General features: G+C 47.1%; 1 protein-coding gene across 1 annotated transcript in view; it reads right to left on the reverse strand.

Annotated features, from left to right (window-relative positions):
• CHGA (chromogranin A) overlaps positions 1-20,686 on the reverse strand; it is a 34,287-nt gene that overhangs the window by 1,309 nt on the left and 12,292 nt on the right. The window contains exons 3-8 of the mRNA XM_084840357.1: positions 19,791-19,884; positions 19,387-19,455; positions 16,153-16,251; positions 13,199-13,723; positions 9,554-10,005; positions 6,675-6,785 (exon numbers count right to left, since the gene is read on the reverse strand). Coding sequence (XP_084696483.1) covers positions 6,675-6,785; positions 9,554-10,005; positions 13,199-13,723; positions 16,153-16,251; positions 19,387-19,455; positions 19,791-19,884 — 1,350 coding nt within the window. The remainder of the gene's footprint in view (positions 1-6,674; positions 6,786-9,553; positions 10,006-13,198; positions 13,724-16,152; positions 16,252-19,386; positions 19,456-19,790; positions 19,885-20,686) is intronic.

The raw sequence follows: 20,686 nt of genomic DNA on the forward strand, positions 1-20,686 counted from the left end.
CAGCAGTGACCTCACAGTTGTGAAACTCACTCCCTAGAGAGATTTGCCATTTTTAAACTGGCTCTAAAGACTTTATTTCAGGGGGCTTTATCACAACTGAATGCCTTTGTTTTATGCTAGACTCTTGGATTTCATTCATGGTATTACTGGCTGTTTCGCTTATTTGGTTGTTTAAACTGTGTTTATACTGTCCTGTTTGATTTTGTATGCGGCTTTGTAAAGCTTTTCAATTTAAAGAGAAGGATTTAATTATCTTAAATAATACAAATGATGAGGCAAGATTCTCAGCAAGCTTTAAAGGCCAGCTCTTTGATATATTCGTGTTTCAATTATGAAAATGTGTATACCCCAGAATCATTACAGCAATATTATCATTTAAAAAGCAACAACAACAACAATTAAAGCAAAGGTGGGCAACCTGGGGCCCTATGACTGCATTCCACCCTCTGCCTAATTTCATGCAGCCCTGCTCCTAGGCTGGATCTACACATTGCAGTTTTACTGCTATTGTACTGCTCTGGTAAGTATTGCTGCACGTGACACCAATGGGCACCAGTCGTTATCACTGCAGTATGATAATGGTAAAACTGCGATGTGCAGATTCAGCCCTAGATTCAAAAGCCCTTTTCAAGGGATCAGTTCAGACCTCTGATGAGTGGTCTGTCTCTCCCACAGCAGCCTGCAGCTGGGGAAGACAAGAGAAAAAAAAGGGGGTGGCAGAGAGGGGGGGGTGGCCAAAAGAGAGAGAAGGAGTGGCCCTGCCCACCACTCATATGTGGCCCCTGACAGATTACCTCCCAGGGGAATGCGACCCTCAACAAAGGGATGAAATAAAGGGATGTTATGTTTCTTTGTGTACTGCCAGTGAGATGGAAAGAAATATGTTAGTTCCTGACATTGTAACAATCAAAGGGATGCAATATGAGGGGAGGGAGAATGGACCAATGCCTCCCCCCCATCTCGTCCATCCTTGTCCGTGTCAATGGCCTTAAATATATATAAGCACAGAAGTCTGTCCTTGGCCATACATCTGTTCTTGAAAAGTCAAGTAATAGCCATCGCTGTCCAAATCACCTCGAGCCATTTATCAGTCAATTCCAGCATGCAGTCAATTCCAACATTTCGAATTAAAACAGGTAGGGCTGCTTGCAGGATCTGTCTTTCTTCAGAGGAAAGGCTCTGCTCATGGAAGGTCCCTTCGCCCAGTTTGGGGGGTTCCCCCTCCCCCTGCGCACATCCCATTCAGCAGCATCTCCTGGGGCTGGAGGGGCTGCCCAGAGAATGGTGCCCCAACACTATTTCTAACAACTAGACTGCACTGGCTATGCTCAATCCCACACCGGCTGAGTGAGCCTCCTCAGGAGCATTTCTCCATCTGCCATGAGTCATCAGTTCTCCCATTTCTCCATCTGCCATGAGTCATCAGTTCTCCCATTTCTCCATCTGCCATGAGTCATCAGTTCTCCCATTTCTCCATCTGCCATGAGTCATCAGTTCTCCCATTTCTCCATCTGCCATGAGTCATCAGTTCTCCCATTTCTCCATCTGCCATGAGTCATCAGTTCTCCCATTTCTCCATCTGCCATGAGTCATCAGTTCTCCCATTTCTCCATCTGCCATGAGTCATCAGTTCTCCCATTTCTCCATCTGCCATGAGTCATCAGTTCTCCCATTTCTCCATCTGCCATGAGTCATCAGTTCTCCCATTTCTCCATCTGCCATGAGTCATCAGTTCTCCCTTTTATCCAAAGCCTTTACTTGCTTTCTCTCAGTTTGAGATGTTTAAAAGAAGGATCAGGTGGGTCAGGCAGGCAGACAAACCGTGCCTGTGACAGCAAAGGTGGCGGTTAGCAGCTCCCTCAGATACAAGGAAAATGGGGCAACATCCCATATCGCATTGATGTAGAAGATCTAAGGCTTCCCACTGTGAGAACACAGTACACTACAAGCTTCCCTTGGAGATGTTTGTTCCTTTTTCAAAGATGGTTGAAATGATCACAGAAAGGAAGCCACACATGGGTCGCTTAATATCCAGGCAATGCATGCATCACCACAAAAGGCCGTTAGTTTTCTTCCATAAGATTATTCTCCATTGGGTGGGTGTGGGGCGTGGGTGTTAGGTTTATTCAGTCACTTGAACTTCTAGCCCTTTCTGAGCATCTAACAATTTGAAAAAATGCAACTGGTGGGGGGAAGGGGGATCCGGATAATGTTTATGTATCAACTACCTCCCAGTTTAGCTCTTACTAAGAGGGATTTTCAGTGGTAGCACCTGGTTGTAGAATGCCCTCCCCAGAGAGGCTCACCTGGCACCTACACTGTGGTCTTCTCGGTGCCAGGTAAAGACCTTTTTATTCTCCCTGGCATTTCAGTTCCTCACTTTTTATTGTTTCAAATCTGTTATATTTTAAGATCTTCATACTGCTGCTGGTTTTTAATTTTTACTTTGGTTTTATACTGTAGTTTTAAACTTTTACAAGTGACATGTTTTGTTTTAACTTGTTGTTCTATTTTATGGTTTTAGCTGTTGCTAACCTGCCCAGAAAGCTTAAGCTACTGCCTCGCTTTATCCCATGCTGGCTTTCTGCAGAAAATTGCTCCCTCTTGGCTGCTTTTTCGGTTTTTTGCCACAGTGGAGTTTACTGCAAATAGAAGGGGATGATGTTCAGCAGAAAAGAGGCATAAGGGTCCCAGCAGCACATTCCAGGTTGGACTTTAGGGCAGAGGTTGAGGCCCCAACACAGCAGAATGAGCAGAAGGGCCCCCAAATGCCCCGAGGCTGGTATACAACATTTTGAAGTAATAAACATTACCATCTAAAGACGCCCTCTTCTATAAGACCATTAAGTCCAGTGTCTAAAATTACCTATCTGCATTGCAGAGTTTGGGGGCCACATTCTGGAGTGTGGCCCAGCAACCTTGCTTGCACTCCCAAAGCAAAGCAGATGGGAGTAGCAAGCTTGCTTAAACCCATGACTAACATCACATGTACTTCATAGGGATGTACAGATTGTGTAAAATCTATTCTGTCTGTGTTTCGTGAAGGGACAAAGGAGACTTTTGTCCCATTGCAGGGCCATACACAGAACTGGATTCTTGTTGTTTGTGAATTTGCGCAAATCTGCATTTGTGCAAAATTGCACATGTGAAAATGCGCAAATCCCCCCCCCCCAATGTGCATTTTCACACTTTAGCCTATGGAGGAAATGAGCAGTTTGGGCCGCTGTTGTTTTTTTTTTTAAATTATTTTTCTATGACAAAATTTGTGCAAATTTTGGGGAAGTTAGAAAAACAGCCTATAAGTCTGCAGAATCCACCTGATGGGAAAAGCAAGTGTGCTATGGAATCTGTGGGTTGGATTCATGCAAATCTGAAGTCATTTGGTTTTGTTGCAGATTTCACCTCAGTATCAATGATGTTTTATTTATTTATTTTATTTCATTTCTATACCGCCCAATAGCCGAAGCTCTCTGGGCGGTTCACAAAAATTAAAACCAAACAACACACAATAAAACAATTTAAAATATATAGAACATTAAAACCACAATATAACAATACAACCACAATAAAACCTAGCAGCAGTACAGGAGTTTAAAATACAGATTTAAAACAGCAAAGATAAAAATTTAGAAAGCTAAAATGCCTGGGAAAATAAAAAGGTCTTCACCTGGCACCGAAAGGAGTACAATGTAGGCGCCAGGCGAACCTTACTAGGGAGCTCATTCCAGAGCCGGGGTGCCACAACAGAAAAAGCCCTCTTCCTAGTAGCCACCCACCTCACTTCCTTTGGCAGGGGCTCACGGAGAAGGGCTGCTGATGATGATCTTAAGGTCCGGGCAGGCACATATGGGAGGAGGCGATCCTTCAGGTAACCTGGCTCCAAGCCGTTAAGGGCTTTGAATGTTAACACCAGCACTTTGAATCGGGCCCGGAAATGGACTGGCAGCCAGTGCAGCTGGAAAAGTACTGGCGTAATATGAGCTCACAGGCCAGTCCCTGTTAACAATCTTGCTGCCCTATTTTGGACCAGCTGAAGTTTCCGGACCGTTTTCAAAGGCAGCCCCACGTATAACGCATTGCAGTAATCCAGACGAGAAGTTATCAGAGCATGGATAACTGTAGCTAGGCTATCTCTGTCCAGATAAGGGCGTAGTTGGTATACCAGCCTAAGCTGATAAAAAGTGCTCCGTGCCACTGAGTTCACCTGTGCCTCAAGTGACAGTTCTGGATCCAAGAGCACCCCCAAACTACGAACCTGATCCTTTAGGGCGAGTGCAACCCCCTCCAGAACAGGTTGAATATCACCTAGCCGGGCAGACGAACCACCCACTAACAGTACCTCCGTCTTGTCTGGATTGAGTTTCAGTTTATTAGCCCTCATCCAGTCCATTACCGTGCCCAGGCACTGGTTCAGAACAGCCACTGCCTCACCTGGTTTTGATGAGAAAGAGAAGTAGAGCTGGGTGTCATCCGCATATTGATGGCACCTCAGCCCACACCTCTGGATAACCTCCCCCAGCGGTTTCATGTAGATGTTAAACAGCATGGGGGATAAAATAGAGCCCTGTGGGACCCCATGGCACAATTGCCATGGCACAGAGCAATAATCCCCCAGCACCACCTTCTGGAATCGGCCATCCAAGTAGGAGCAGAACCACTGCGGTGCAGTGCCTCCAACTCCCAACCCAGACAACCTATCCAGAAGGATACCATGGTCGATGGTATCGAAAGCCGCTGAGAGGTCCAGGAGAATCAACAGGGTCGCACTCCCCCTGTCCCTCTCCCGGCAGAGGTCATCCCACAGGGCGACCAAGGCAGTTTCCGTTCCAAAACCAGGCCTGAAGCCCGATTGAAATGGATCTAGATAATCCGTTTCATTCAAGAGTGCCTGGAGCTGTCCTACAACCACCCTCTCAAGCACCTTGCCCAGGAAGGGGAAGTTGGCCACTGGCCTATAATTGTTAACATCCTCTGGGTCCAGGTTAGGCTTTTTCAGGAGTGGTCTAATTACTGCCTCTTTTAAAGCAGCAGGCACCACTCCCTCTCTCAAGGAGGAATTTACAACCTCCTGGACCCAGCCGGACAACCCCTCCTTGTTTGATTTAATAAGCCATGAAGGGCAAGGGTCAAGCACACAAGTGGCCGATCGGACTTGGCCAAGCACCTTGTCCGCATCCTCAGGCCTCAGTAACTGAAACTCATCCAATAAAACTGGACCAGACGGTGCTCTGAACGCCTCTACCAATGGAACTGCATTAATGGTGGTTGTGTGCCTGATTCTGCTCCAGAAAACACAAGTTTGTCTTTTCCTTCTTGTCTCTCCTTCCAGTCTTGCTTTAGAGGACTGGCTCTTGATTGCAGCCACTAGCTCTGCCCTGCCTAAATAATGAAAGTGCAGGTGCTGCTTCTAATTAGCTGGGGGCAGTGATAAATTCATATGACTGAAAGAAGGGTTTTGTAGGATCACAGGAATCCCTTTGCTATGGAGCAAGATACCCAGTTTCTCTCTTAGTGCCAAGACAAGGCAGAGAGACAGCATGAGAGAGAGAGTTGAAAAACAGACCCAAACAAGATGTCTGTTTTGCACATGATCTTCTCCTGCAATCCTATCAGCAAAAGGGCTCCGCTATCTATATAGCAGGGGTGGGAAACATGGGACCCTCCAAATGTTGTTGAACTGCAACTCCCATCAACCCTAGCCAGCATAGCCAATGTTGAGGGATTATGAGAACTGCAGTCTAGCAACATCTGGAGAGCCACATGTTTCCCACCCCTGACTCATAGGAACAACGGCAGCTGCCTGATACCGAATCAAACCCTTGGTCCATCTAGGTCAGGATCAACTACACCAGCCTTCCCTAACATGGCACCCTCTAGATATCTTGGACTTCCTTTCCCATTATCCCAAAACTCTGCTTGGGGGTGATGGGAGGTGTAGTCCAACTCATCTGGCATGCACCAGGTTTGTGTACACTGACTGGTGACGGGCCTTCTGTGTCTCCAACAAGAGCCTTTCCCGGCCCCACCTGGAGCTGCCGGGGATTGAACCTGGGGCCTTCTGCATGCAAAGCTTGTGCTCTGCCACTGAGCTACAGCTCTTCCCCTCCCCTGGCTCCCCTCCTGGGATAGGAGCAAGCATAAGCACTCTCTCTGGCCCCTCCGGAGGTTGCCAGGGACAGGTTGCAACACAAAGGGATGAGGAGGGGCCAGGAATAAGATTGCTCGCAGCAGAACAAGGCACTGCGGGTACCCCGGCAGATGAATCCAATTCATGTGATAAAGCCCCACAAGACTTCAGCACCAATGGAGGCTGGTGGCCCCGATGCCAGTGGGGTGGTGAATCTGCACCTTGGATAGCTTCTTTAGAGTTCTGACTGAAACCAGAGCAAATGTACCGCCCCACCGACATCGAGCCACCAGCCTCCACTGGTCAGCACTAACAAAGAGGTGGTGTCTCAGCTGTGAGCTGAGGGCAATTTGTGGTTGTCAAGCATTTCAGGATGGGTTGGGAGCAGGGACTGTTATTCATCAGCTGCACTCACTGGCAGGTCCTTGTATGTATTTCTGTGAGTGTTCGAACAATCCCATCAGCATCCCATTTCTTTCTCCAGGGATGCCTGAATGAATACGGACTAGTGAGACACACTCTTTGCCTCCCTCTTTCTTTCTCTTACTTTTTGCTGAGCTGACGGAGAGGGTTTTTGTTCTGCTACCGGCACCTGAGCAACCGTCGTCAAGGTTTTCTGGTTGCCTCCCTGGGGTCTTGTCAGTGTCTTGTCAATTCCCTGAAAACACAGTGATTGTTGCGTGCTAGAAAGGCACAAGGTGAATCTTGAGCAATAAGGCAGAGTCACTGTAGATGGGAAAAGGCATAGGCGGCGGGGTGGGGGCGAGGAACCTCTTTGCTTTGTAGCCCGCTGCGTAGGCCTCTCATTGTTGGCTACTAGGGACTACAGTTACCAGATGCAAAGGAAGACAGGGGTTTCCTACGTTTGAATAAATGTGGAGAGCAGAGCCTACCCTACCATTTGGCAAAGTACGGCAGCTGCCTTAGCCAGCAGATGCGCAGTGGGGGGGCACTTTAGGGTGGCCCCTCATGCATCACCCCAAAAGAAGAAATGCATCACCCAAAAAGAGGACAAAAGAGGGCAGTGATTTGTGTAATGTTTGTGTATGCTAATGTATAGTTGAAAATATGCACATTTAGAAATAGAGACTATACTTTAAACAGAAATACAGTGAGGAAGATTGCGACCTTTGTTCCTACTCAGGCTGCTGCCCAGGTTGACGGGCAATTTCAAGACTGCTGTTTGCTCTTGTTAATAGGGTCCTTTATCTTTAAACTGGACTTGCTCCCGACAGCCCTGCAAATAGAGGATGCCTTCAAATAGAGGACTGTCCTCTATAAAGTAGGAGACATGGCCACCCAAGGGCAGTGGAATCCTCCACCCCCATGGTGGTTCCCATCCTCCTAAGATGGCACCCTTTTGATGCTTGCATATTGCTGACAAATACTACCCCATTAAGGATGAAAGGGTTGCTACAGACATCTGCTGAGGAAACAGAATGAGGAACATTCCACAATCTGTAGGAATGTTGTGTCTGTTGTCTGGGAACTGCTGTGAGTCGCTTCTGAGGTTAGCGAAATTGAGCAAACATGTAGTGAAGCGGCTGTTTTTCTCTGATGCAACCAACATTCAGAATTAACGATTAAACAGCAACAACAACAACAACAACAACCTCAAGGTGCTTATATGCACCTGTCATGGGTCTCTCATCCAAGAACATGTCAGGTCAACACCCACTCGGCTTCAGTAATGGTATGCCACAAAAACGTTCACTGAGCTCAGCATTTTAGAACTGTACTGTTCCAATATATGCAGGGTTCGCTGTTAGGTTACAAAAACTGTTTATCAGTGGGTTAATCAGCTTTTAGTCTTGGTCAATAAAGAAAGAATTACGTAGGATAAACACCCCAGCGCTCAGTTTGGAAGTCCTTCTCAGATTGTATTTGGTGAATAAGGCTACAAGTACAGTAGGTTTAGCAGGAGAGAAGATTAGACACACACACACACACACACACACACACACGGGGAGAGGGGTTGGTTTGTATGTTCTTTTCATACAAGGGGAGCAAGGGGAAATCCCACTGCATGAATGGCATTGGATTTAACCTATTATATACTATGGTAACTATTTTACAAGTCAAGTTATTAATGATCAGGGGAATAAAGAGCTTCTTTCTTTCTTTCTTCCTTCCTTCCTTCCTTCCTTCCTTCCTTCCTTCCTTCCTTCCTTTCCATGGCAGCTGTTCTTTGAAATTGATGGTTTCTGCCAACACTAGTCGTTGCTAGCTGCCATGCCCATGGAATGAAGACGCCTGTCCCCATCAGTGCTAGGTCACCTAGTTCTGTGTTAGAGGTTCATATACGGCTGCTAAGTGCAAAACCAGCAGTTTGCAGTTGGAAGACACAGAAGCAAAGAGGAAACGGTGAGCTGGCTAATGGCACCTTGTGGGAAAAAGGAGGAGCCTCTCTGGGGATCTGATGTGGGGTAGCTTGCTGCCTTGTAAGTGTGTCTTCCTGCTGTTTGCCTCCACATTTATGCTCTGCTTGCAGGTTTGTAAACAGAACTAATTGTCCTAGCCCCAGGACTGGAGGCTTGGCATCACCCCAAAGAGGGCTCTAAGCCCAGCAAGACACTGGTCAGCCCACTTCAGGGAGGACCCTTGGGAACCCCTGATGCCTCCCACAGACTCAGCCCACTCCTCAACCTCAGCCTCCAAGAACGGCTCTCCCAAAGCCTCTCAGGTCTCTCGACCATGTAGAAGCTCCAGGCTACGGAGAAGAGCATGGGCCCTTTAAGGCTGCAGTTGGTACCCAGTGAGAGGTGGAGATTCTGAGAGACCTGAGCTGACCAGTCTACTTAAGGCCTCAGTTGCTGCCAGTCTTTTGCTGGAGCAACCCAGTGAAGACTGGTGGCTCCAATATCATTGGGGTGGTGAATCCGCTCTGGGTTTCAGTCAGAACTACTTTGCACTTTGGATAACTGCTTTAGAATTCTGACTGGTTCTGACTGGAACTCGGAGCAGATTCACCACCCCACTGACATCGGAGCCACCAGCCTCCACTGGCAACAGTGTCTTCCCTGAGGAAGTACCTTGCCCTAGCAGTGCCTGGAGACCCCTGGCCAAGATACTAGGAGTCTCTAGCTTGCTGTGCCCTTGTTTACTGGGCATAAACTGCCAACCAAACGTGATGCTTGGTTGTAGCTTCCTTCGACCAGAGCCGCCTCAAGTGCCCGCTTCCCCCAAGGCCCAAGACAGGGTACAATAATTGCAAAACTGCTGTAAGTACCTGGTGCTACTGTCTCCCAAGGAAACCCAAACCCAGGTAGCACTGCTTCCCCCCTGGCATTTCTTGCTGCTTGGGGAAGTGAGGAGCACATCACATTATGTTAAAGCTTTTGCAGGGGGTCTTGCTCACCCTTGCACTCTTCTGGGACTGGACAAACCATTTGGAAAAACTGTGATTGTAAAAGGAGGGAGACCTACCTCTGTCCTTCTGTTAGCACTTCCTTCTTCATCCTTCTTTTCCTCAGGCATGGCAACAAGAGGAAAGCTGCCTTCACTACTCTCCTCCTTTGAATGATGCTTCGGTGGCCTCCTCGTATCTTCTTCAGGGTTGTGGAAGTCATACTTGTGGGACCTGAGTGCCAGTTTCATGGACCGATCGGGGTCTTCATTGCTTTCATTTTCCTCTGCACGCTTTGTAGTGGTCAGTTGCTTGGCTAGCTCATCCATTTTGTTCCATCTCTTGGCATCCTCTATATCTCTGAAGGGTTCCTCTTCCACTTCTTCACTCTCAATATCCCTGGCGTGGGAGGTGTCTTCACCCTGCCTTGTTTCATCTAGAGAGTGATGTCTTCCTCCCTTCACACTGAGGTATTTCTCTTTTTCTTCTGAAGGCTTCTCATCCTGTTCAAATCCCTTTGCATCTTGGTTATCTGAAAATAAATTGAACCAAATGAATACGCATGATTATTTGTTTGTTTTTGGTTAAATCAAACTCAGTCATTCCTTCCTTCCACCCCCATGTGTCCTTTACCAAGAGCTATTTTAAAGTGTTGCATCAAAAATGACATTTCTAGGCATACATCTAAGACATTTCAAAGGTACACCTAAATATGAAACATGAATGTGGCAAATACATCCCAAACCTATCCCTCTTGCAGGCACACTAATCAAGGAGCCAAGATTGTCTGTGTCCCTTGTTGAGGTGGGGTGCACTTGGTGGCAAACTCAGGTTTTCTTCTGCAAATTGTGTGAAATGGCTGCTGTGTCAGGGATGGTGAACCCTTCAATTTGGTCAATCATTTGCTGCTGTGTAGGGACAGGACCCCAGGTCCATAATTAGGAATGGTTTCTTGACTTAATTTTAGGAATTGGTACCAATACACCTAGCCCAATTCAGCCAAAGTTGAGCACTTTTAGGTCTTGTTGATTTCAGGGGCAGGGGGCTGATGCTCAGTCTTAAATATCTCCTTGTGAAGGTTTGAGGCCCACAGAGGCAAGGTAAAAAGGTCAGCCCTAGAGGCTGGGATCGGTGGGAGGGGGCAACCCTGAGAGGAGTAGTGTCACTTCTCTGGTTGGTTTCATTTCTCCAGGTTTGAAAAAGTACTTTCAGTTTGGGGGAAGGAGGGGATATAAAGGGAGAGAGAGCCAGTGAGAGGGATACCAGAGAGAGGAAGACCAGAGCAAGAGGAAGACCAGAGCACGAAGAGAGAGCAGGAAGAAAGAGCCCGGAGAAGTCTAAATGGAGCTAGGTTAGAGGAATGTGTGTTTTTGCAACCTTTATTTACTCTTAATGCCTTTTGTATCACTCAGCTCTATTCTGTAAATACCTTTAGTCATAATTTGCTTGCTTTAATTTACTAGTAAACTGTTGTGTTTAACACCCAAGTGTCTGAAGTGCCAGTCACCCCAAGTCTACGGCCTAAACCCCATGTTATTGGGAAGGGGAAGTTTAGAAGAAGAAAGGTGGGACTCTTAAAGAGGCAAGAGATCCTTAAGGAGTTGCTTGACATTTCTGCATTACAATGCTTAGTTTGGACTGTGCTCATGGTTGGAATTGCATGCAGAACAATTCCTTTGCATCAGCAATTGTTTTATATGTAGTCTCTCCCCTTTTTCCAAGGAACTCAGGATGGTTATTCATGGAGTTATCTCCTTTGGTCCTCACGATGCTCTCCCCAAAGGCCAGGTGCCTAGCTTAGGAGGACCTGCTGGACCTGGCATTGCACTTGGAATCTCAGACAGCCATCATGGCTTAAAGTTCATTCCATCAACTTTGGCTGATTTTACCAGCTGTACCCACTACTGGAAGGCAGACTTAATCACCTTCATTTAGGATCTGGTGAGCTCCAAATTAGACTACCGTAACCCTCTCTGTGGGGTTATCCTTGAAAACTGTTCAGAAACTTTGGTTGGTACAAAATGCTTTTGTTTGACCATTGGTGGGTTGGAGCTGATTTCCCCATATGTCTTAAAACATCTGCACTGGCTGCCCATTTGTTCCTGGGGCCAGTTCAAAGTGTTGATTTTTAGCCTCTCAAAGCCCTAAACAGCCTAGGTCCTGATTCTCTCAAGGGAATATCTCCTGCCATCTGCCACCCGCCCCTGGCTTTTGCAATCATGGGGCCCGGCTGTAGTAGAGGTTCTACTAGAAGCTGAGCCTTCTCTGTTGTAGCTCCAGTCAGTGGAGGTTGGTTGTTCTGAAGTCAGTGGAGCAGTGAATCTGCTCTGGGTTTCAGTCAGAACTTTAAAGGCGCTATCCAAGGTGCAAAGCTCCTTTACAGTTCTGACTGGTTCTGACTGAAACCTAGAGCGGATTCACTGCCCCACTGACATCAGAACCACCAGCCTCCACTGGTTCTAGTGCTTTGGAATGCCCATTGTTGTGAGGCTTGAGTGGCACCCCTTTGACTGTCTTTCAAGAGATGTTTTATTGTGCCTTTGGAAATGTATTTCTTTTTGGAATCATAGAGTGGAAGGGTCCTTGGATGTCATCTAGTCCAACCCCTTGCCCAATGCAGGTTCTGTAGTGCCGGATGCAACTACAGAATCCTTAGCAGATGGCCATCATCTGCTTAAATACCTCCAGCGAAGGGGCAGGCTGTTGAACAGCTCTTACAGTTGGGACATTTATCCTGATGTTGAGCTAAAATCTACTTCCCTGCCATTTCCACTCATTGGTTCTAGTCCTGCCTTCTGGAGGAACACCGAACAAGTCTGCTCCATCTTCAGCAAGTTTGCAGCCTGAGATTGCATTAGCTTTTTTAGCAGCTGCATCACACTGCTGGCTCATGTCTGGCCCTGTGATCAGCTAAGACACCTAGATCCTTTTTGCATGTACCGCTCTCAAGCCCGGTCTCCCCCATCCTATGCTTCAGCTGTGATGTTGTTTTGTTGATTGGTAATTTTAGATTTGCACACCGCTTTGAAAATGTTATTGAAAAGTGGTATAAAGCTATTTTGAATGAAACAACAGCAGTGGTGTAGTGGAGCCAGGGCTCACAGGGACGCAGCACCGGCACTTTTTCATTAGCAGGCACGCTGAGGTCATCTGCTGCCCCCTTCAGGCTTTATCGCTCCCTGTTGTGATGCGAAGTATTTTGGGGTGATTTGGTCTTGAATGGGCAATTAAGACCCATTTTGCTTAACAAAAGACCTGCTCCTGGTGGAGATGAAAACTACTAGAATGGGTTTATTGATATCTCCTGCCTGAATTTTGGGACTCTCCTTGGGGGCGTGGCTATGAGGATTGTCAAGGTGAGCACCTGCATTTCAAAATTTACCACTACGCCACTGCACAACATCAACACAACCTTGTGAAGTGGCTTAGGGATAGTGATTTTCCCAGGGCCACTCAGTGACCTTCATTCATCCACTCCTTAGGTCTTTCCTCTAGGCTGAACATGCCCAGTTCCTTTATCCTGACCTAAAGGGTTTGTCTTCTAAACCGATCATAATGCAAATAGGATCCCTGCTGATGCCTGAAATGAATGCTACTTGAGAACTATGAACGGTAAAATAAAATGGATCCCCCATATACTAAAGTTGAGAGTGAAGTGGATGTTGGGGAGCAGATGGCTAACTGCATAGCAAGTTAAGTGCTTGAGCGTAACCTGATAGACATACCGCCTTCCCTTTCATCATCCACATCCTCAGAACTGGTAGGATGTTCCTCATTAGAGATGCTTCTCTCCTTCTCTTCCTCTTCTTCCTCTTCTTCTTCATCCTTTACCTCCTCCTCCTCTTCTTCGTCCTCCTCACCCTGTTCTCTGACACTGTGCTCTCCCTCCTCGTTACTTTCCTCTTGACTGTGTTTGGAAACCTGCTCCTTCTCAGACTCCTCTGACTCTGCAGCTTCTTCACCCTCTTGGCGTCCCTGCTCAGGTACCTCCTCATCTCGGGCATCATCGTGGATGTGATTGTCGACTGCATCATCCCAGGGCAGTTCTTCCATCTCGCCAACATCGTTGCTCTCAAATCCTGCAGTGTTCTCCTTCTCGTCTTTGGGGTCAAGGTCTCTAGCCCTTGGCTCCCTCTCTTCCAAGCTGTTTCTCTCCTCCTCTTTGGAAACATCCCTTTCGCTGTTCTTCTGATTCTCCTCTGCCTCTAGCTCAGCCAAGGAGACAGTAGGATGTTTGTCAGGAGTCCCCTCTAGATCCGAGAGTCAAAATAATAACAGTAAGCAGAAAATGCCCCCCCGGGGGGGTGAGGGGATGCTAAAACACACACACAGAAAACCCAATCTCATAACCACATCTTTGAACTCTAAACTTTGTCTTTAAAAGGGGGTTAGACAAATTCATGGAGAAGAAGGCCAATGGCCACCAGTCCTGATGGCTCTGTGCTACTTCTGGTATCAGAGGCAAGATGCCTATGTATAACCATCGCTGGGGAACACGAGTGGGACAATGCTATTTCACTCATGTCCTATTGTGGGCTTCACACAGGCAGCTGGTTGACCACTGTGCGAACTGAATGCTGGATGAGATGGACCCTTGGTCTGATCCAGCATGGCTCTTCTTATGTTTTTAACAACTGCATTTGCAATGTATTATACAAACCAGGTACTTTTGCATACTCTTATTTAACGATGTGTGGGGGGGGCGGGGGGCGGGTAGTTGTCTTTCCCCCAAATCTGGAACAGCTTTTGTTATACATTCTGAAAGAAGTGGTCAGTGTTTTCCAAACTCAACCAGGCCGACGGGCAACAGGTGTGTGGACAAAGAGGGGGAGAAGCAGAAGACTCTATAATGGAACTGGCAGTGCTCCTGATCAAATTGTTCACTGTGACCTGACTTCTGGCCTCCCCATGAATATATATTTCATTTCTACCCCACATCCCCCAGATCTCAAGGCAGCTTGCATTCATCCATAAACTGAGCACATGAAGATCCTGAGAGCTTTAGCACATTGAAATGCTTCACACGTCGCTAACAGTCAATGGTTAACAAACAGTAGGTTGTTGAAAATGCAACAGGAGCATGCGTGCTGGTACCCACATGTCCACCTGCTCCTGCTGAAATTAACAGTCCTGGGTTGTTTATGTGATGTCTGAACCTGGAATTCTGGGTTGTTGGGGCCATAATAAAGATTCAACTCATAGGAAAGGTGCTCTTAATTCCAGAAAGCCTTTGCCTAACCTGAGTGTGCATGTATATTTCACCGTTACCATCTTGGTTTTTATTGTTGCTTTAACTGGTAACATCAATGTACTAAACTTCAGTGTATTTTAATTGAGTTTACTTACTTACTTACTTACTTATTTATTTACTGCATTTATACCCCACCTTTTTTCCTCTTGCAAGGAACCCAAGGCGGCTTACATTATCCTCCTCCTCTCCATTTTATCCTCACAACAACAACCCTGTGAGGTGGGTTGGGCTGAGAGTCTGTGACTGGCCCAAAGTCACCCAGTGAGCTTCCATGGCTGAGTGGGGACTAGAACCCGGTTCTCCCAGCTCCTAGTCCAACACTCTTGCCACTACACCACACTGGCTCTGTTTATGTTGTAAGCTGCCTTGGGGGACTCTTGTCAGACTAAAAAGTGATATTATAGATGGGGTGGGGGGACTTGTGGCCCTCCAGATGTTTGGCCTACAACTCCCACCATCCCTCACCACGGGCTATGCTGGCTAGGGCTGATGGAAAACCATAAATCCTCATGAAAACCATAAATCCCAGGATTCTTTGTGGGATGTTACGGGAATTAAAGCGGTATGAAACTGATATACGCTTGTAGTAAGTAGATATGCTCTAAAACAGCCGTCCTCAACCTAGTGGCCTCCCGATGTTTTGGACTTCCACTCCCATCAGCCCTAGCTAACATGGCTAATGGTCAGGAATTCTGGGAGTACAAAACATCTGAATGGCACCAGGTCGAGGAAGCCTGCTCTAAAACAACCAAAGCTCAGCAAAACAGAACCAAAGGAGATCACCTAAAATCGGAACCAAAACAAAAGAGGCCTCCATTACAAACAGAAATGATTTGCATTTTTTTCGAGCTATCAGAGTGAGCTTAACTAGGCAAGGAACCCAAACAGTCACTTGGGGAAACGGTATTGTCAGAGGCTAACGAAGCTGGCAGGCTGCAGCACCAGTGCTACCATTAGACCGAGTGAGGTGGCTCTGGCTGTTGATTTGGGGTGCCATAAAATGGTTAGGATTGCATTTGTACTGCAGGTGTGGGGGGCACTTGTGGGATTTTATGCCTCAGGTACCAATGTAGCTTGATGGACCTTGCGTACTAGGCATACTGACTTGGGGGGCAGAGGCACCATTTGCTGCAGCACCTCAGGCTGCAAAATGTATTGGGCCGGTCTTGTGGCAGGAAGATAAGGGGTGTGTGTGTGGGGGGGGGGATAGCATTTGCTATGTAAAATACTGTTAGTTAGTGATGACTCTGCTGTCAAAGCTTTCAGCTGCTGCGAACCAATGGGAAAGCCACTCGGAGGTCACACATTTACATCTCAGCAGAAAATGACCTCCAGCGTGGAGCAGGTGTGTGTGCCAAGGCCGTTTGAAATAACATCTACATTTATACTGCTCTGCCTGGCTTCTGTGGGGGTTATGCTGACACCAACCTCTTTCCGCGTTCTTGTTGTTTTGGCTTTCAAGGACCTCGGAAAGCTCATCTTCAAATCCGCTGTTTTTCTTCTGCTGTTCTGTCCTTTCGTTTGCTCCTATTTCAAATATGGAGGAGGGGGGAATAAATATCTGACAGCTCTCCACCTTTAAAATATAGAGTATTTTAGCACCTTCATTCTCGTAACAATAAATGCACAGTAAAACCCTTTTCCAGTTAGCTGAATTTTTTAAAGCGTTTTTAAAGGGTCAAAATATATCTCATGTTAAATGCATTATTTGCCCTTGAACAGGGCCGGCCCAACCATTAGGCAAAGTGAGGCAGTCGCCTTAGGTAGCAGATGTTAGGAGGCGGCAGCATGCTGTTGGAGGGGAGACAGGCCTGGCCCAACGTATCTTGCCACCACGCCCCACCAGCTGCCACCATACCTGCTCACCCACCCACTTTCTCACTCTTACCTGCCCGACCGCTCCTGACTTGCATCCCTTACCAGCCACGGGGCTCCTGCGAGGGTTTGGCCAATCTCTCACAGGAGGTTGGCCAAACTCTCTCAAAAGTTCAGCCTACCTGCCGCGAGAGCTTAGCAGCTACAAGCCCCAACACTTGGGGTAAGGAGGAGTAGCGGTGCACCCAGCAGGTTGCTCTAGAGAGCCTTCTGGAGGGAGCAGGGAGGCAGTGATGGGCCTTCTTGGTAGGGGTGGAAGGAGAGCAGCATAATTTGCAGATAGGCACTCGTGAGCCTGCGTAATGATAGGGCCAGGAGAGAGCTGTGAGCCATGCTGCCTACCCTGTGCCACCTAAGCTAGCCTGCTACCTTCAGGTGTGGTGGAGGATGCTGTCCCATTGCCAGTGTCAAAGAAAGATTCATCTGCCAGTCCAGTTGGGTTTTGTACTTGGAATGGGAGGGGGCGCCATCTTGTCCTTTTCCTCAGGCAGCAAAATGTCCTGGGGCAGCCTTGCCCTTGCATGCCTCCCTTTTTCTTTCAAACTAGCAGCCACAAAGGGAGGAATCAGGATTGATTCTATGGCACATTGGGAAAGAGGTTGAACTCTCCTCCCCCATGCCTGCATATAACACCACAGTTTCAACACTAGGGCAGCTTAGATTTTAGAACTAGGTCCAAAACTCAAGGAAGGGCCCTAGCTCAGTGGTAGGGCACCTGCTTTACGTGCAGCAGGTCCCAGGCTCAAACCCTGGCAGCATCTTCAGGGAAGGCTAGGAAAGAATCCTGCCTGAAACCCAGAACAGCCGCTATATCCAGAATACCCAGAATAGCAGACAATACTGGGCTGGATCAGGAGTGCAGAACCTCCTTTACCCCGTGGGCCAAATTCCATTTTGGAGAAGCTCTTGGGGGGGAGGGTCTGCAGTCCAGCGGTGAACAGGGCTGAGGCCAAGGGGGCGGGGCCAATAAAACAAAGACACCAGCATGGTTTAGCTTCAAGCTCTTACTCCTAGCAGCTAGCCTCAGAAGAGGCATTTCAACCTTTTGGAATGGGGGAAAAATTGCACAAAAGCCAGGAAGCCACCCAGTGTTCAGGGGAAAGGGGGTGAGGCCTTCTTGGGAAACCTGGAGAGTCCGAGTGGCTTCCCCTGGAGAGCCGGATGTTCTGACTGCGTCCTTGGGCTAGATGGACCGATGGAGTGATTCAGCCCAAGGCAGCGTCTGTGTCCTATGTCCCCTGCTGCTCTGTGGCACAGGTGGAGAGCAAGAGCATCTTCTGTGCTGGGGCAAAGAGCAGCCAGGGCCGGGGGACTTTCATTGGGGCTGTGGAGTCTGTGGGAAAGGGTAATAAACCTCTCTCCCCACATGCTGCAGGCTAGCCCCCCCATGCCTACCCCCCCCCCCGCCTGCCATCTTAAAAGTCAGGGGGACAAGATATACAGGAGAAAGCAGAACATTAAATGTAGCACACCAAGAGTGATGAATCCAGAAGTCTGAGATTTGAAACTTGCCTCTAGCATGATTGCACTAGGTGGCCTTAGGCAAGGTGCTCTCTCTCAGCCTCAGTCCCCACCCCCATCTCCAGTATGGGAGCAGAGGAATAATAATACTGACTTGCAATCAGATAATGCCTATATAGCGCTTTGAACTCTTTGAGCACCATAGAAACATCTGCACACAATATCACATGGGAAGCTCATTTAACTACAGCCACACCTACCACCACAACCTGTATAGAAAGGGGGTCGAATCTCTCTCAGCCTGGAAGCCGAATTCTAATTTGGAGAAGTTCTTGGGGGTCACATTCCAGTGTGGTTGAAGGCAAAAGGGGTACCAAAAACACCAGCATTTTTAGCTGAAAGCTGTTACTGCCAGCAACTAAGCCTTAGGAGAGGCATTTTGGCCTTTTAGAATGGGGGAAAAAACTATGCAGAAAGTGGGAAACCACCAAATGATTGGCAGTCAGAGGGGAAGGGGGGTCATGGGAAGGGGGCGTGGCCTCCTGGGGTGTCCCACGTGGGCCAGATTTGGTCGATCGGCCTGAGGTTCAACACCCCTGCTGTACAGGCTCTCCTGTTAGTGAGTCTCCTTAAGTTGTAAATATAATTCTGCAATCCTGTACCTTGTTTACTTTTGAGTAGATGCATATTGAATTGCATTGGAAATGTGACAGACTGAAATCAAAGTTCTGTGTGGAATAACCTTTCAATTATTCCAGAATCTCCATTTGGAACTTGTCTTGTACTTTGTGATCAAAGCAAACCGACCTAGCTATGCCCAAGCAATCTAAATTTTGTAAACCATCCCGTCCCAAATTTGGTTATGATGTGAATAAATTATGCAAATATGTACTCCCTTATTTTGCATAATTTATTCTGCAGGCTAAATATTACTTAATTTCTGATTTGGGGTAGATCAAGGAGCTGAGTATGGCACTTAACAAACACACACACGCACACTAAAAAGACATTTCATGCAGCCACCATTCTGATCTCAGAGATTTCAACAGATGTTGATTACATACTTCCAAGCATATCTTCAGGCTCATCAGGGCTAGAAAGTTGCGGGGGCGGGGGCGTTAAATGAAAGCTAAGACTCTGTATTCAATGCCACATTTTGCGCTCTTTCAGTAGCCCCACTGCATATCCACATGAAGCCCTGTTTGTAGCACACTGAAATGAATTCACATGAACTAATATCAAGAATTGTGAAGAAGTATAATATCTGTCTGTTTCTCTGTCACTTGCTCTGAGAGACAAACACACACGATTCCAGCTGTAGCATACCTTGGATTGCAATCTCTTGAAGTTCCTTTAGCAAGTTTTGATGGCGAAGGATGGAACGGATTCTTTCATCTGCAAGAAAAAGCACACACAGCTGTCACAGAAGCCTTCCAGTAGTAAAGAGAGTTGGCATGCAAAGCTTTTTTCACATCATGGCTCCTTTAGCAGATCAGCTGGTTGAATTTATTTTTTATTTAAGCCAGTATGGCAGCCCATTAAAAAAATCCAAACTATTTAATTTAAAAATTAATATCAGACTTTTTATTAGACTCTTATGTCTTACTTAGCTTTGATCTGATCAAGGCTAAGGTAATGACCTTAAGGTTTTGTACCCAAGCTGATGAATTAAAACAAGGTCTTTCCTTAATTCCCCCAATAGAAAATTATGCAGAAAATAGATATTGTACCTCCTTGGAGAATTTCTAGGCATTCCTGGCTGATTGGGAGTGGATTTGGCTTTGACACTGTATCAGAAATTACCTCGGCAATGCACTTCATCACCTAGAAAAACAGAATGTATTTGTATGGATTTATTTTTATCTGTCTCCTCCTCCAAGGAACTCAGGACAACACTCAAGGTTCTCCCCGCCATCCCCTAGTTTATATTCACAACAGCCCTGTGAGGTGCATTAGTCCAAGAGATAGTGACTGGTCCAAGGTAACCCAGAGATCTTTATGGCTGAGTGGGGATTTGAACCTGGATCTCCCCAGTCCTAGTCTAATACTAACCAATGACTACACCAGGATGCAGAATCTGGCCCTCTGGGGTGGCTACACCATGCAAGCAAATGAGAAGATGAAACTTGTAGGGCTCCATGTTTACTCAGTGTGAACACCCTCTCTGGACCCTTTATCTCAAGCTCTTTTCACTGCCTCAGATGGATCACTGAGGCAAGCGATCAGCACAGCCTCCCCAACTTGGTGCCCTCCAAAAGTTTTAGACTTCACCTCCCATCAACCCCAGCCAACATGGCCAATGGTCAGGGATTATGGAAGCTGGAGTCCAAAACTGAAGGGCACCAGGTTGGGGAAGGCCGCTCTTAGAGCAATAAGTATGCCGTTTGCTACATGAATGTGACTGGTTTCTCTCTCCTTTGATCTCTTTGGTTTGGGATATATTACTGATAGCTTAAGCTACTGCTGGCATAATTTACAAGATCACAGAGGCTTGATGATGATGATGACATTTCAATTGTACCCTGTCTTTGGATGCAAAAGAATCAAAGCTCTATCACACACACACACACACACACACACACACACCATAATCTTTTGTTTGTCTAAACTAAAAAGCTGCCAATGC

Source organism: Heloderma suspectum, chromosome 1 (genome assembly GCF_057233095.1).
Source record: "Heloderma suspectum isolate Gila_16-S chromosome 1, 16-S_ref, whole genome shotgun sequence".
NCBI lineage: Eukaryota > Metazoa > Chordata > Lepidosauria > Squamata > Helodermatidae > Heloderma > Heloderma suspectum.